This window comes from Nerophis ophidion, linkage group LG14, assembly GCF_033978795.1.
Source record: "Nerophis ophidion isolate RoL-2023_Sa linkage group LG14, RoL_Noph_v1.0, whole genome shotgun sequence".
Classification (NCBI taxonomy): domain Eukaryota; kingdom Metazoa; phylum Chordata; class Actinopteri; order Syngnathiformes; family Syngnathidae; genus Nerophis; species Nerophis ophidion.
In genome coordinates, this window is record NC_084624.1 from 3,925,308 (window position 1) to 3,943,493 (window position 18,186).

General features: G+C 39.8%; 1 protein-coding gene across 3 annotated transcripts in view; it reads left to right on the forward strand.

The window, feature by feature from the left end:
• The first annotated feature begins 217 nt into the window (after nt 1–217).
• The window catches only part of pigk (phosphatidylinositol glycan anchor biosynthesis, class K), a 110,965-nt gene continuing 92,996 nt past the window's right edge, over nt 218–18,186 (forward strand). For all 3 annotated transcript variants that reach the window (XM_061919659.1, XM_061919658.1, XM_061919660.1), the window contains exons 1-9: nt 218–374; nt 667–720; nt 7,793–7,884; nt 8,931–9,066; nt 10,038–10,149; nt 10,545–10,641; nt 11,733–11,850; nt 15,055–15,165; nt 15,721–15,893. In XM_061919659.1, coding sequence (XP_061775643.1) covers nt 309–374; nt 667–720; nt 7,793–7,884; nt 8,931–9,066; nt 10,038–10,149; nt 10,545–10,641; nt 11,733–11,850; nt 15,055–15,165; nt 15,721–15,893 — 959 coding nt within the window. In that variant the 5' untranslated portion in view covers nt 218–308. The remainder of the gene's footprint in view (nt 375–666; nt 721–7,792; nt 7,885–8,930; nt 9,067–10,037; nt 10,150–10,544; nt 10,642–11,732; nt 11,851–15,054; nt 15,166–15,720; nt 15,894–18,186) is intronic.

Below are 18,186 nucleotides of genomic sequence, written 5' to 3' on the forward strand. Positions count from 1 at the left end.
TAAATCAACATAAAAAACACAATATACACTTACAACCACATAAACCTCCCTTTTTCATGACAAAGAAGACAATAAAATAAAACATTTTAAAAAAGGACACCCCCCCCCGGGCTGCGGGACGAATTATTAAGCGTTGACCGGTCCTCGGATACAAAAAGGTTGGTGACCACTGCTTTAGACTGTTTAGTTTTATTTTTCCGGTAACCCAAACAATGCTTTTATTTTGGTATCTCTTAACCGGAAGTGTGTCCTGAGTAGGACCCGGTGTTTATTTCCTTTTCCTGGAGTCACAATATATCCGCCTCACGATGAAAAATGCCGCTGTAACAATATTATTTGCCACATTTTGGTCAGCGGGCAGCGTTAATGTCGAGGTAAGTCAAATGTTGCCTCTATCGTGTGCCTTTTGCCCTTTTTCGTCGCATTTCACCTGTTCGCTTCCTGTTAGCTTCCAAGGCTAGCACGCTAGCTGTCATGATTTAAAATGTTTATTTTTACAACTTTTAATTGTGTCTTTTACTTTTGCTCCATTGAAATGTAACTGCTGTCGTCTATCAAGTCAAGCCTTTCTTAGTAAAGAGGTCTTTGTTTTCTATCATGAGACAAAGCCGAGCTATATAATTGAAAAAGACATTAAATAAATGTATTCGTCTTTTTTTCTCACAGGAAAGTGCTGAGCATTTCTTCAGCAGCGGTCACACCAACAACTGGGCAGTTCTGGTCAGTACACGCTAATGATTAGTAGATTGCACAGTACAGTACATATTCCGTACAATTGACCACTAAATGGTAACACCCCAATAAGTTTTTCAACTTGTTTAAGTCGGGGTCCACGTTAATCAATTCATGGTATGCGCCTCTAGGGCTGGGCGATATTGCCTTTTTTTAAATATCTCGATATTTTTAAGCCGTATCGCGATACACGATATATATCTCCATATTTTTGCCTTGGTCTTGAATGAACACTTGATGCATATAATCACAGCAGTATGATGATTCTATGTGTCTACATTAAAACATTCTTCTTCATACTGCATTAAAGGCCTACTGAAATAAGATGTTCTTATTTATCAATCAATCAATCAATGTTTATTTATATAGCCCAGGGGCGCTCACACTTTTTCTGCAGGTGAGCTACTTTTCAATTGACCAAGTCGAGGAGATCTACCTCATTCCTATTTATAATTTATATTTATTTATTTATGAAAGAGACATTTTTGTTAACAAGTTAATGGTGTTTAATGATAATACAAGCATGTTTAACACACATAGATTCCTTTCTTTCATGAAGACAAGAATATGAGTTGGTGTATTTGATTCTGATGACTTGCATTGATTGGAATTAGACAGTGGTGCTGATAACGTCCGTATTTTCAAATGGAGGAGAAAAAAAGTCCTCCTTTCTGTCCAATACCACATGAAAGTGGTTGGATTTGGCATCTCATTTGTCCAACTTGCATACTCCTTTTTAAACACTTTGTTACGAGAGTAGCATATGTGTGTGGCCCTTTAATGTCTGGCAGCAGGTGAGTGATGTCAGTGAGTGTGCGGGTGGGCAAGCAAGTGAGAAAGCGGTCGCTGAGGGCGGGGGAGAAATACATTGGCATCAAACTCCGTAGCTTGCTAGCTTGTGCACGCTAGCTTTCTGAGACTCTTATTTTGTTAGCACAGGCAGGATGAAACAGGTCTTTTATGGTGAAGACAGGAACTGTGCAGTCGGTCTTTAGAGTTTTGACAGTAGGTACGGAGTCTCTAGAAATAAAATGTGTTTCTCTGCGTCCGCCCTGTTAGTGATTTTTTTCTTAAATATGAGCTCGCAGCAGCCAGCGTCATCTCACAAGATCCTCGGGTGCCGAGAATGTCAAACAACTGACGAAAGTGAAGTCTTGGTTTGATTGATGATTTCTCATTTTTATGTATATTTTTTAATGCCTGGCTTGAGATCGACTGACACACCCTCCGAGATCGACCAGTCCATCGCGATCGACGTAATGCCCACCCCTGATATAGCCCTTCTTCGATTACGCTTGCACCTCCTGGTACCCCAGCACCTCCAAAACCCTCAAATCTAGACTCCAAACATCCCAGAATAAGATAGTCCGGTTACTTCTAGACCTCCACCCCAGATCACACCTCACTCCAACCCACTCCTCCAAAGTGGGCTGGCTCAGGGTGTAGGACAGAGTAAAACAACTTGCACTGAGCCTAGTCTATAAAATCCGCTACACCTCCTTGATACCGAAGTACATGTCAAACTACTTCCTTAACGTAAATGACCACCATAACCACAACACCAGGGGGAGCTCCACAAACCACGTTAAACCCAGATTCTGATCTAACAAAGGTCTTAACTCATTCTCCTTCTATGCCACATTAATGTGGAATGCACTCCCAACAGGTATAAAAGTAAGTGCATCTCTATATTCCTTCAAAAGCGCTCTAAAACAACACCTCCAGGCAACTTCAACACTTTACTAATACCCTCCTCCATTCACATCCCATCTCCCCGGATTATAAACAACTCAAATGTACTTCTAAGGTATATACTTGTTCTTATGCTATGTGAACTCACTATGTTCTCTGCTGGCTGTACATATCCTACTAAGTCACACCTACACTGTTTCAATGTCCATTTCTCTGTTGATGCAATTGTTGATGACTGAAGTTCTGATATCAACCAAAGCTCCTCATCCCACCCCCCGGATTGTAAATAATGTAAATAATTCAATGTATATACTATGATGATTAACTTGTGTGATGACTGTATTATGTTGATAGTATGTATTTGTACCATGAATTGATTAACGTGGACCCCGACTTAAACAAGTTGAAAAACTTTTTGGGGTGTTACCATTTAGTGGTCAATTGTACGGAATATGTACTGAACTGTGCAATCTACTAATAAAAGTATCAATCAATCAATCAATCAAAGCCCTAAATCACAAATGTCTCAAAGGACTGCACAAATCATTACGACTACGACATCCTCGGAAGAACCCACAAAAGGGCAAGGAAAACTCCCACCCAGTGGGCAGGGAGAATTCACATCCAGTGGGACACCAGTGACAATGCTGACTATGAGAAACCTTGGAGAGGACCTCAGAAGTGGGCAACCCCCCCCCCCCCCCCCTCTAGGGGACCGAAAGCAATGGATGTCGAGCGGGTCTAACATTTAAGCAGGGATAGCAGGTCCATTTTTATGTGTCATACTTGATCATTTCGCGATATTGCCATATTTTTGCTGAAAGTATTTAGTAGAGAACATCCACGATAAAGTTTGCAACTGGAGAAAAGCCCTGCCTCTACCGGAAGTCGCAGACGATGACTTCACATGTTGAGGGATTCTCATATATTCACATTGATTTTAATGAGAGCCTCCAACAAAAACAGCTATTCAGACCGAGAAAACGACAACTTCCCCATTAATTTCAGCGAGGATGAAAGATTCGTGTTTGAGGATATTTATAGCGACGGACTAGAAAAAAACAAAAAATGCATTGTGTAGATTCCTAAAGTAACCTTAAGCTTGACGCTCCTCTACTATCACATTCACTCCGCTTGCTGCGGCAACAACAAAACAAAACTCCAGACGTTCTTGGTTTGTATGGTTTACTTGTGATCCATTTTCTACCGCTTATTCCCTTGTGGGATCGCGGGTGGCGCTGGCGCCTATCTCAGCTACAATCGGGTGGAAGGCGGGGTACACCCTGGACAAGTCGCCATCTCATCGCAGGGCCAACACAGATAGACAGACAACATTCACACACTAGGGACCATTTAGTGTTGCCAATCAACCTATCCCCAGGTGCATGTCTTTGGAGGTGGGAGGGGCCTATCCCCAGGTGCATGTCTTTGGAGGTGGGAGGAAGCCGGAGTACCCGGAGGGAACCCACGCATTCACGGAGAGAACATGCAAACTCCACACAGAAAGATCCCGAGGCTGGATTTGAACCCAGGACTGCAGGAGCTTCGTATTGTGAGGCAGACGCACTAACCCCTCTGCCACCGTGAAGCTCTACTTGTGATATTAATAATTCAAAACATAAAACAGTCACGATGTTGCAGTACTAGTTAGAAAAAGTATGAATGAGAATAAGTATGAGTGAGTTAAAAAAACTGTGTGGCTCGATCCCACCGCACCGGACAGCCATTACCCATGACACCTTGCGTCCCCTTACCACACAGATCCTTCCGCCATATATGCACTTAAAACAGTTACATCATCAAATCATTTTGACACATGTAATAATTACAATTAAAGTGAGCTTTATCTAATTACTCTAAGCATTCAATATATACATTTTCTTATCATGCAAATAAAGTAAATAGTCCCCTTTTAGCTGAATAAACATAAAGCACCTTCCATGTAATGTAAATGAACTTAAACAGCATTTAGGCTCCTACACATTGCATTGAGACGGATTCATACGTCTTTAGAGACATTTAATAGGATAATTCTGGGAAATCCCTTATCTTTCTATTGTGTTGCATAGCTCAGTTGGTAGAGCGGCCGTGCCAGCAACTTGAGGGTTGCAGGTTCGATTCCCGCTTCCGCCATCCTAGTCACTGCCGTTGTGTCCTTGGGCAAGACACTTTACCCACCTGCTCCCAGTGCCACCCACACTGCTTTAAATGTAACTTAGATATTGGGTTTCACTATGTAAAGTGCTTTGAGTCACTAGAGAAAAGCGCTATATAAATATAATTCACTTCACTGTTAGTGTTTTAGTGAGTTTAACAGTACCTGATAGTCGGAAGTGTACGTCCACGGCCAGGTGTTGACGTGCAGTGTCTCGGGGAAGTCGACGGCAGCTGTATGGACGGCACAAGCTCAGCTGATCTCCGGTAAGAGGCGACTTTTTAACCACAATTTTCTCACCGAAACCTCCTGGTTGACATGTAGTCGGGATCCATGTCCGCTGTGATCCATACTAAAGTTTCATCTCCGTGAATTTTAAAGAATCACCGTGTGTTTGTGTGGCTAAAGGCTAAAGCTTCCCAACTCCATCTTTCTGCTGTGACTTCTCCAATATGAATTGAACAAACGTACTCCGGCTTCCTCCAACCTCCAAAGACATGCACCTGTGGATAGGCCCCTCCCACCTCCAAAGACATGCACCTGGGGATAGGCCCCTCCCACCTCAGAAGACATGCACCTGGGGATAGGCCCCTCCCACCTCAGAAGACATGCACCTGGGGATAGGCCCCTCCCACCTCCAAAGACATGCACCTGTGGATAGGCCCCTCCCACCTCCAAAGACATGCACCTGGGGATTGGCCCCTCCCACCTCCAAAGACATGCACCTGGGGACTGGTTGATTGGCAACACTAAATGGTCCCTAGTGTGTGAATGTGAGTGTGAATGTTGTCTGTCTATCTGTGTTGGCCCTGCGATGAGGTGGAGACTTGTCCAGGGTGTACACCGCCTTCCGCCTGATTGTAGCTGAGATAGGTGCCAGCGACCCCAAAAGGGAATAAGCGGTAGAAAATGGATGGAAATTACAAAAGATTCAGCTACACAGATGTCCAAAATACTGTGTAATTATGCCGTTAAAGCAGACGACTTTTAGCTGTGTGTGTGTGCAGCGCTCATATTCATAACAGCCGTGACGTCACGCTTACACGTCATCATTACGCGACGTTTTCAAGAAAAAAGTCCCGGGAAATTTAAAATTGCAATTTAGTAAACTAAAAAGGCCGTATTGGCATGTGTTGCAATGTTAAGATTTCCAGACTGCGTGGTCGCTAGTAGTGGCTTTCAGTAGGCCTTTAATTTATGCTCATTTTAAACTTTCATGCAGAGAGGAAAATCACAACCAAGTCAACTGACCAAAAGTGTATTTATTAAACAGTTATTAAGCAGCGGCACAAACATTCATGTCATTTCCAAAACAAAAAGTGCAAGATTGTCAGAAACATTTTAAAACTAGCTATTAGTGCACTTTAGTGCATGATGTCACTAAGATGACATATAAATGAATGAATGAAATAAGTTTATTTCGGTCATATATATAATCAATCAACCATTATGTGTGTTCATTTTAACAGTATACATATTAACAATCGTACACATACAAACACAAAAGAAAAGAAAAAGAATGACCGAAAAAGGAATGGGCTGAAGCCAAAGCTATATTTGCCTATTCTATACCTTCACTGAAAATAAGATTGCCAACGTTGAAAAAAATCAATGGGATGAAAGTAAGTGTTACTATATTTTATCATTTTCAATTATTTCAACTTTCAAGGCTTTCTTAAACCTTAACAAAGAGATGCATGTCTTCAGCTCATCACTGAGCTTGTTCCACCATTTAACTCCTAAAACTGAAATACATTTGTATTTTATATTTGTTCTTACTTTACATATTTCAAAAATCAACATCCCTGTAAATTTTAGTTTTCTTCTCTTAATTGAAATAAAACAATAATACAAGCTGGAAGGCTTTTGTTCTTTACTCGAGACATAATTTCCATTGTTTTTTCATATCAAAACACTTACTGTATTTTTCGGACGATAAGTCGCAGTTTTTTTCATAGTTTGGCCAGGGTTGAGACTTATACTCAGGAGCGACTTATGTATGAAATTATTAACATATTACCGTGAAATATCAAATAATATTTAGCTCATTCACGTAAGAGACTAGACGTATAAGATTTCATGGGATTTAGCGATTAGGAGTGAGAGATAGTTTGGTAAAGGTATAGCATGTTCTATATGTTATAGTTATTTGAATGACTCTTACCATAATATGTTAGGTTAACAGCAGTTGGTTATTTATGCCTCATGTAACGTTGTTCACTATTCTTTATTTATTTTAAATTGCCTTTCGAATGTCTATTCTTGGTGTTGGGTTTTATCAAATACATTTCCCCCAAAAATGTGATTTATACTCCGAAAAATACGGTAATTAAAGTGCACTTTTTGTACAGAACGCCACTACAATAGTTTAAAACAAACAAAGTGCACTTTTGTGCATTGTTCACAAGATATTTCAATAAGTGTCAAATAAAAATAAGCTGCATAAAAGGAAATCAAATAGTGTATGTCCTTCACTATGTGGTAGGTTCCTGCGGACGTTATCTCCTTCTGTTGTTGACTATTTTTTTTTTATACGGTGTTGATGTGGAAATGGTTTCTTTGGCATTTTGTTGGTGTGGCACCAAACGGAGATGTTGACATGCAGAATTTCAAGCACTCTTCATTCTCTAGCAGGTGACTTTTCAAATGATGCTACATTAGTAGAGCTGCTACTTTTTGTACGCTTTTGCTACATACCTGACATATTACGGTTGTATGTTCGACATGTTCCCACTTGAAGCCAAACCACCGCTACACGGTGGACCCCCTGCTGTTTTTCTTGGTAATTAATTCTTCCTTCATTTGTTACCAGATTCGCACCTTCTTTCTTTCGTATTATCAGTCGCACCGCTCGGTTAGCACCACACCTAATGTTACCATGCCGCTACCTCTCTGCTCCGCGAGGGCATATACGTATGTGACGTATGTAAGAAGGTGCGCTTGTTTTATGTCTCTGTGAGAAGGAGACAACAAAGAGTGGGAAAAGCCTGTAGTGTAATGCCCGCAGCTGAAAGCAACTGTGTGAGAACGTATACTCGAATATCACGATATAGTCATTTTCTATATCGCACAGAGACAAACCCGCGATATATGGAGTATATCGATATATCGCCCAGCCCTATGCGCCTCTATCATTAGTTCTAAGAACTAGAACATTTAGAGCTGTGGAAATGCTTGTGTGAGTTTTTACATTTGCATGTGTGCTTTGAACAGGTGTGCACCTCCAGATTCTGGTTCAACTACCGTCATGTGGCCAACACACTGTCAGTCTACAGAAGTGTCAAGCGTCTAGGCATCCCTGATAGGTAATTATGTCTCCTATGGTAGTGTCTAGTGTTGTCCCGATACCAATATTTTGGTACCAGTACCAAAATCATTTAGATATTTTTCTAAATAAAGGGCATCACAAAAAATGGCATTATTGGCTTTATTTGAACAAAAATCTTACAGTACATCAAACATATGTTTCTTATTGCAAGTTCGTCCTTCAATAAATAGTAAACATTCAAGACAATTTTTTTTTCGTTAGTAAGCAAACAAAGGCTCCTAATTTATCTGCTGACATATGCAGTAACATATTGTGTTATTTATCATTCTATTATTTTGTCAAAATTATTAAGGACAAGTGGTAGAAAATGAATTATTAATCTGCTTGTTCATTTACCGTTTCTTTTTTTTTCTCTTTTATCATGTTCTATTTACACTTCTATTAAAATGAAATGCAATAATCACTTATTCTTCTGTTGTTTGTTACTTTACATTAGTTTTGGATGAGACCACAAATTTGTGTATCAATCCGATACCAAGTAGTTACAGGATCATACATTTGTCATAAACATAATATATATTTAAAAAAAAACAAGATGTTTTGATGCCAAAAAATATAGACGTAATCATACTAGTATCGACTAGATACACTACTGTTCTTGGTATCATTACAATGGATGTTAGGTGTAGATCCACCAATGGTGTTTGTTTACATTTTGACGCCGGTGAGCTAATACATATATATATATATATATATATATAGCTATTCCTCGTCGTGCAGAGATGATACTTGTAAGAAACTTACTGTATTTGTCGCCATGGAGGCGAGGATTAGTGATTTAGAAGTGGCTAAAACACTGCCGACGGGGGCTGGACTTTAGCTGCTAGCTAGCTAGCCATGTCTTAAAGCACCTCTTCCGGTGGGTAGTACCGAATATTGTTCATTAGTATCGTGGTACTATAATAATATTGGTATACCGTACAACTAGTAGTGTCATATTTTTATTTTTTTGTAATAGTTTTGCATGAGTGTGTGTCTGCAGATATAAGTGCCTAACTTTATTCATACATTCTGCTCTTCTAGCCACATAGTTCTGATGCTGGCAGACGACATGGCTTGTAATCACAGAAACCCCAAGCCTGCTACAGTGTTCAGCCACAAAAACATGGCGCTGAACGTGTACGGCGATGACGTGGAGGTGGATTACCGAGGTTATGAGGTCGGTTTGTTCTGTGCAACAAACAGTTGCATTTGTAAAAAAAAAAAAAAGGCCATTCACTATTTTTTTCCATGTTTTTCAATGTTTGCAAATTACGAAAACCAGAACCAGTGAAGTTGGCACGTTGTGTTATTCCTTAGTAACAAAATAATACAATTATTTTTTCAAATCCTTTTCAACTTATATTTAATTGAATGCAAAGACAAGATATTTAATGTTCAAACTGTTTTTTTTGCAAATAATCATTAACTTAGAATTTAATGGCAGCAACACATTGCAAAAAAGTTGGCACGGGGGCATTTTTACCACTGTATTACATGGCCTTCCCTTTTAACAGGACCCAGTTAACCTTTGGGAACTGAGGAGACCAATTTTTGAAGATTCCATCCATCCATCCATTCTCTACCGCTTGATGTACAGTTTAAGTCCGTGGTCTTCGTTGTGGTATTTTACGCTTCATATAGTGCCACACATTTTCAATGGAAGACAGGTCTGGACTAAAGGCAGGCCAGTCCAGTACTCACACTTTTTTACTATGAAGCCACGCTGTTGTAACACATCGCTTGGCATTGTCTTGCTGAAATAAGCAAGGGCGTCTATGATAGGGTTGCTTGGATGGCAACATATGTTGCTCCAAAACCTGTATGTACCTTTCAGCATGTGTAAGTTACCCATGCCTTGGGCACTAATGCACCTCCATACCATCACACATGCTGGCTTTTGAACTTTGCGCCGAGAACAATCATAATGCTGGCATCAAATTCCAAATGAATTAATATTTGCAAAAAATAACAAAAGTTTTCCAGTTTGAACGTTAAGTATCTTGTCTTTGCAGTCTATTCAATTACATACAGTTTGAGAAGGATTTGGAATTCATTGTATTTTGTTTTTATTTACGATTTACACAACGTGCCAACTTCACTGGTTTTGGTGTTTGTATATTGTGTCATGTTGTTGTGTCCACTTTTCAGGTGACGGTGGAGAATTTTCTCCGAGTTCTGACCGGAAGGCTTCCGCCCAGCACGCCTCGCTCCAAGCGTCTCCTGTCTGACGACCGAAGCAACATCCTCATTTACCTAACAGGTTATTAAATTATTTATGTATATATATATATATATATATATATATATATATATATATATATATATATATATATATAATAGACTATACATACACACAGTTGCAAGAACATGTATGTGAACCCTTTGGGATTACTCATATATATATATATATATATATATATATATGTACGGTATGTATATGTGTATATATATATTTGTGTATGTATGTATATATACAATATACATACACACAGTTGCAAGAACATGTATGTGAACCCTTTGGGATTACTCATATATATATATATATATATATATATATATATATATATATATATATATATATATATATATATAAATTCCCCATTGTGTTCTTTCCTGGTGGCACTTTGCAATGTATTTGTATGTGTTTATATAAAGGCCATGGTGGCAATGGCTTCCTGAAGCTCCAAGACTCTGAGGAGATCAGCAATGTGGAGCTGGCAGACGCCTTCGAACAGATGTGGCAGAAAAGGAGGTAAGTTGCGTCGGCTTCTGGTAGAAATACAACAGGGCAGCACCGCAACACCTTTTTGGCTGGACCTTGATATATTGTAAACATGTAATTAATTCATTATTTACCTACACTAAGCTAAGATGTTGATGTTTTGTTCGGTTAGCTTTAATGTATTTATTTATATTTGGCTTGGTTATTGTCTTTAAAATGTATGAAAAGTGGCTCACCACGCCCTTTATTTATATTTTTCACGTGGCTTGGTGACAAAATATAGGACATGCCTGATCTATAGGTTTTGAAGTATTTGGACTTTTGCTTTCTCACTCATCAACTAAGTTTCGATTTTGCATATTAGGGTTGGTATGATGTCCTCTGAAGCATTAATCAGCATTTCCGCCCTCAATCTTTGACAAATGAATGAAACAGAGTCCGCAAAATTGAGTCTCAGTTGTCATTCCGAAGTTGTCTTTGGAAAGTCTCTGCGCTCTGGGCTTTTAGGCATATACTGTAATAGCCTTGTGACACTGCATCGGTGAGGATGTTCTATTTAGTGTGCTAAATCAGTGGTCCCCATTGGTACCGGGCCGCAGATGGATTTTTTTATACATTTTTATTTTTTTATCAAATCAACATAAAAAACACAAGATACACTTACAATTAGTGCACCAACCAAAAAAGCCTCCATTTTTAATGATAAAGGAAAAAAAAAAAAGATCCCCCCGCCAGGCCGTGGGACAAATTATCAAGCGTTGACCGGTCCGCAGCTACAAAAAGATTGGGGACCACTGTGCTAAATGACATCCTCCAAAGAGATTTGAGACGGAGCCATGCCACCCGCCTTGTTGTCACAAAAGCTCCTTGGCTCAGACAGATGGGCTAAAAAAAACCTCCCAGTGTTTGGAGTGACGGAGATGAAAAGTCGAGACTTTCGGGATGGAGATAAGTAGGGAAAAGAAGTAGTGTCTGTGTGCGCAGTTCTGTTTAAGGGGAGTGTGTTTTTTTGTTTGTTACCATAGCAACTGCCACATGAAAGATGTTTCTAGGTTGTGTTATATGGCAAATGCACATTCTTTTTTAAATAAAATTTTAACTGCGTGCTTCTGTGTTGGCAGGTATAATGAGCTGCTGTTCATCATCGACACCTGTCAGGGAGCCTCCATGTACGAGAGGTTCTACTCGCCTAACCTCATGGCTTTGGCCAGCAGTCAAGTTGGAGAGGACTCCTTGTCGGTGGGTTTCCATAAATATTAATACATCCAAAAGATCTCTCGCTATTATGAAGCCCTATTAAGGTTCAATCAACCACAATCATTTTATATATCCCTTAATCCCAAGTGCCTCAAAGGTCTTCACAAACCACAATAACATCCCCTATCTTAACCCACATCCGCGCAAGGAAAAGCGTCCCAAACCCGAACTGGGAAAAAGAAGAAACCTTGGGTTCCCCCCTACTGGATGACCGGCTGCAATGGATGACGAGTGGGAACAGTTATTGAATGTTTATATTAGTAGATATTGTGCGAGTCAAGTCCATCATGGAGTCAACAGAGGGTTGTAGGAGTATTTTCTTCCATGTTGACAAGTCGGCGACACAGAGACGTCACAATCTGTGCATAGAAGAGGGGTCATGACTTTTAACTGCTAGCGCGTCTTACAGACTGGTACCTCTCCAGAAAATATCTGACCACCTGATATCCTATTCATGCAGGTGAGAGTAAAGAGCAGATAAGAAAATATATGTGGCAGGTCACCTGGTCTAAACAGGATCTATGCAAACGCTAGAGAATATAAATTAGTTTTAAGATGGGCCTTAAATGCTTCTACTGAAGTAGCGTCTCTAACTGTTGCTGCTAGGGCATTTTGAGTGCGATTTTATCCGGAGCCCAATAAAATATGCACAAAAGCATGCAGACTTTTTTTTTTTGGCACTAGGAGACATTAATAAGCCGATGCACTTGCAACTCACATTTTGGGACGGAACATAAGGCATAAGGAAATGAGCAAGATTAGATGGAGCAAGACTGTTGAATATGTTCCTGAAATGCACCAGAAGACAGTGCAGGTGGACCAGTCCCGACATATCATTGAACGTTCCTGTTCGTCAAAAGTCTAGCAGCCGCATGTAGTTTTAATTGCAATCGATTAATGGTGGACATGGGGAGACTCAACAAGTATAGATTACAGTAATCAAGACAAGATGTAACAAGCGCATGTGGACGGATTTTGGCCATAATACGGAGATGAAAGAAGACTTTTTTTTTAGTAATACTCTTAATGTGCAGCTGAAATTAAAGAGTTGTTTTGAAAATGTCAAGATTTTTCACCTAGTTGATTTAGGACAATTGTTTTATTGCTTAAAGTTTAAGATAGTGTCCGTACACGAGTGCCTGTGTCTGGCAGGAATGACAACATCTCTGTTTCTTTTGCATTAATATGCAAAACTTTGACGGACATCCATTGTTTAATTTCATTTTGACACGCCTCCAGATGACTACAATCTGGCGTGTTGGTCAGTTTTGGGTGTCATTAGCATAACAGTGTAAGCTAACACCATATTTGCGCATGATGTCGCCATGGTAGCATTCAAAAGCTGAAAAGAACAGAGCCAGGAACCAAACCATCTGGAATTACGTAAGTGACCTAAACAAACACCGAGGTCACATTGTTATAGTATACACAACGTATCCTTTCATTGAGATAGGTGCTAAACCAGAAAAAAGTTAAGTCTGTGATACATTCTAATTGAATTTAATGATTGACAGCATTGAAAGCAGCTCTAAGATCAAGCAGCAGCAACACCGATGACGCATCAGCATCCATAGTTGGTAACAAATCATTGTTTTTTATTCAGTGATTTGACCTGAAACTGAATTGAAAAGGTTTACAAAGATTGCTTGTAGCTAAGTGTTCATTTACCTGCTGTGCAACCATTTTTTGAGGATTTTAGAGATAAGCAGGATGTGTGACATCGGCCAATAGTTCAGAAGTTCATAGTCAGGGTCAGGGATAAGTCTTTTAAGCAGGAGGATAACAGCTGTTCTGAATGGCAGGGGAACAGTACTAGAATAGAGTTATAAGTTAATGATATTTAGCACTGATGGTTCTAATATTACAAACCGCTCCTTAATAAGGTTTTATGTATCTTTAGCTTTAATGCTAAATAAGTACTTAATTCACTTTTTACATATAAGTTGTCAATGTAAACTTGTCCAACATGAATGAAGTTTATTATATTTATAGAGCACTTTTTTTCTCGAGAGACTCAAAACACTTTACATAGTGAAATCCATTATATCTTTAAGCTACATTAAAAACCAGTGATGGGGGCACTGGGAGCGGGTGGGTAGAGTGTCTTTGTAAATGGTTGATTTATATAGGTCTGTAAGGTAAAGTTTCGGCTACCTTGCTTCTGTAGCCTTCATCAGAGGGTAAAGAGTCTTGCCCAAGGACACAAGGGCAGTGACTAGGATGGCCGAAGCGGGCACTTCCGCTCTACCAACCCAGCCACACTGTTAGTAGATGCCATATTTCACACACAGTATTGTAACATTAGGATAGGATAGGTCTTTATTATCATTGCACAAGTACAACGACACTTTGTTTTCAGCACAAACCCGTTCAAGATTAGACAAACAAACAGTGAACAGGGTTACAGAACAGGAATACTGATGGGTCGCCAAAAGGCACCGTGTAAAAAAAAAAATGGGGAAAAAGGTAAAAAGCTGGGGGAGGATGAGTAAAAATATACAATTCAGACTGAACTCCTAAGGGCGCCCAGTCTGGAGTGGGAAATAAACATCCATAGCAAAGCACATATACATATTACAACATACATCTCGAGGTATCTAGCAACAGAGGGAAGGGGTGGTAGGCCGCAGCTCTCAGGCACTGACCATCCTTTCATCACTCCTATGGGATTTGCGTCGGGGGTGGGAGGTGTGTATGTGTGTGGCGTATATTTTTGTGGATGCATGTTTGTGTGTAAGCCTGCAGTGTGTCTCTGTCCCGCGGCTTTGATGTTGTGCAGTCGTTAGTCCAAAGTCAACAACAACAGGTGTGTAATTAAGGAGTAGGGACTAGAAGACACACACATTAGCAAGTCTTGCATAGCTATTTGAGCTACATTCTAACATTGCACTCACATTTTAACAGCAACATCATTCTGGCTTAGCATGTTGAATATAAAAACTGTATGATCAAATGTACAGCTCTCAGGCTTGTAACCAACTGACGGCTAGTCTACAGAGCTTTTAAGATGTGTAGCGAAGCCTGCTTTTTCACAAAATGGTGGGCCTATGCAGTACATGTATAAGGCGCGCACTTCTCGCTCGGGGCAGTCCCATGAGGAAGGAGCAAGCCTCTTCAACAAAGTGTGGGAGATGATATATTTAGCGCTTATAAATATAATTAATGTGGCTCTTTTCCTCACTCCAGCACCAACCTGATTTGGGCATTGGAGTTCATCTGATGGACCGTTACACCTTCTACATGCTGGAGTTCCTGGAAGACATCCACCCTGCCAGCAAAACTAACATGAATGACCTGGTAAGTTCATTCACTTAGAAACATATCTATTCCTAAACTTCAATCTGTCAGTTCTAATGTTAAAAATAGCTCTGGTTCCACGGGAATGGCCAGACATGAAGCAGAATGTCTGATAAGCGCGCTCAGGGGTTGAGCTTTTTATACACAATGGCGCGAGCTGCACGGTGTTCTTTAGCCATGTTTCTACCTCAGCCGCAGCCCATGTTCTATGCATCCATCTGGCCGCCCACACTGGGTAGAGATCCGATGGCATGAAGGAAGAGTTTCAAACCTCCATCCATCAGATCTAACTAATGCTGATTGCCCCCCATTTTCCCGTCCTTCTTTCTGTGCTGTTCTGGGAAATGTAGGATCGATACAACTTATTGTTCAACTGTGTCAGTGCAGTCTGCAAAGGCCTATTACCTTTTCATGGAACAAATTGGCTCTCACAGCAGTAGCTATAACGATTATTTAGGCTGTTTGTCACAGACGATGACTTGTTCAAATGTGGCAAACTCTTGACGGAAGTGAGTGTGTGTGACTTCCTTTCCTATCTTTGTGCGCCCCACACAGTTCAAAGTATGCCCCAAGAGCCAGTGCGTGTCCACACCGGGCCACCGTACAGACCTGTTCCTTAGAGACCCAGGAAGTGTCCTCATCACCGACTTCTTCGGCAGCGTCCGCAAGGTGGAGCTCACCATGGAAACCATCAACTTGACCGACCCCATAAAGCTGGTGAAGGATGAGTAAGTGAACATTTAGCCACAATATCTATAAACAATATTTATATGTATATATTTGAAGAATCGTAGTCGAGTTAAAGGGGGTGTTTGCAACCTTAACACTGATTCTTATACGGCTTTAACTCAGGGATGTCAAACGTAAGGCCCCAGGGCCGGATCAGGCCCGCGAACAGGTTTTATCCGGCCAGCAGGATGAGTTTGCCAAGTATAAAAATGAGCCGAAATTTATGAATGAAAGAAACTGCTGTTCTAAATGTGTCCACTAGATTTCACAATAGCAATTATTTGTATCTTTGTAGATAATGCTACATATGTAAAAAAAAAAATACACCATATGATGTCAGTGCACCAGTCGAGGAAAATGAGTAACTACATAAATAACATCCTGTCATTTGATTTTTATATAATTTTTTTATCTTGAAAGATCGAAAATTAACACCATTGAGTTGGCTGATGAACATTATCTCATCATTTATTCAGAAAGTATAAATAGCGACAAAAAAAGATAATAGAATACTATTAACCGCAACATGTAAGTTTAAAAAAAAAAACAACAACAATATGGTTTTTACATTTCCAGAATGGGCTTTTTCTATTTTTAAACAAAGAAAACAATCAGAAGTTGCCCTTATTTTTAAGTTATCGTGCTGTAATTTTACCAGTCCAGCCCACTTGGGAGTACATTTTTGACACCCCTGCTTTAACTTTTCCAGAGTGTTGCAGGCATAGACATTTACACTATCACAAATTGGCCGTCTCACATCTCATTGTCAAGCTGTCCGCAACCTTTAGGCAGGCAGTCTTTTTTCACGACTTCAGCAGGAATACCATATCACTGTACACCGTACAACTTATGTTAATTAATAGTTTTACATATTTTTGACATGATCCAAAAGGAAACTGCTTTTTTTTCCCCCCATTTTCTCTTCATAGGACAGGAAAGACTGTTTATCCCACAATAGGGAAATTATGTTTTTTATGCAGATACAAAAAGTCCACAAAAACAAGTTAAATATGCATCTGCTCTCTGCTCGTTTACTGTCTTTGTCATTTGTGTTCATTTATATTTCCCTCTTGTTTTCATGTCTTTTTTAACTTGTTGTTGTGGACTTATATATATATATATATATATATATATATATTAGGGCTGGGCAACGATTACAAATTTTAATCGAAGTTAATCGCACTATTTCTCCGATTAATCGCGATTAACTGCATTCTATACGCAAAGCCCAATAATGAATTCAAAAGTAGTGTGTAATGTGCCTTTATTGGAATATTCTCCCACATGAACAAAAGCGCCAAAACATTTATTGTGCAAACACAATTTAAGTCAGTCCTTGTTAAACAGTAGCAGTTAAATAGCATATTTTATGAAAATCAACTCAAAAAATGTAAATACAAACATTTAAGCTTATTGCCACTGCCAGGGTATTTAAGTTATCCTGTTTGTTATGGAAAATAAATATAATCTACATACAAATCTCTGAGCCACAATCATAACATCTGAACAGGCAATTTCTGAGGTAACAGCAGAAACATTTTTTTTATCAGGGATCTTATGTTTAAAAAACCTATATTATAGGTAGTGGGCTGTTTTAGGGAATTTTTGATCAAATTATCTGTAGTAGCAATATTAATAATGTTGTGTTTATTCTGCGTAGTGCACTTAAAATAATTATGACCATATCTAGGAATTGATATGATGGGAATTTTCCGATTGTTTGCTTGGTGCTTTGATAAACTGAACGCATCATATACATGGTACTATATTGTGATGTTATGAGCCAGGGAAAAAAAGAACTACCCTACCCAGCATGCAACAGGCGTGACGAGCATGCGCAGTAGGTTGTGTCGCCATGACGGCATCGTGTATGTTGTGATATGCACGCTCTGAAAGCAAACGTTAAGAACTCAGCCAACACTCCTGGTCTGCATTATTCATAAATAGACAGACAACACATATACTCCGCTGCTTCACAGGCCGCTGGATGTAGCCGGCAAAGTATTCCCATGCTAGCTAGCCGCTCTAGCAAGCACGCCTCATTCAGTCCAAAACGGCCCGATCTATCCACATCCAGAATTGTCTGGCGGTCGTAAGTGATCCCGGAGTGACCACGCTGTAAGCCAGCCATGAAATTTGCAGAATTGTTCGGTATTTTTGCCAAATGTTCCATCTTTACCAAGAGCCCCTCGACGCCGAAGTAAGTCCGGGAGATGCCATCTTGTTAAGAAAAGGCGTTAACAAAATAAAAGCATGTAAACAACATACGCAAATGTGCGATAAAATAATTGT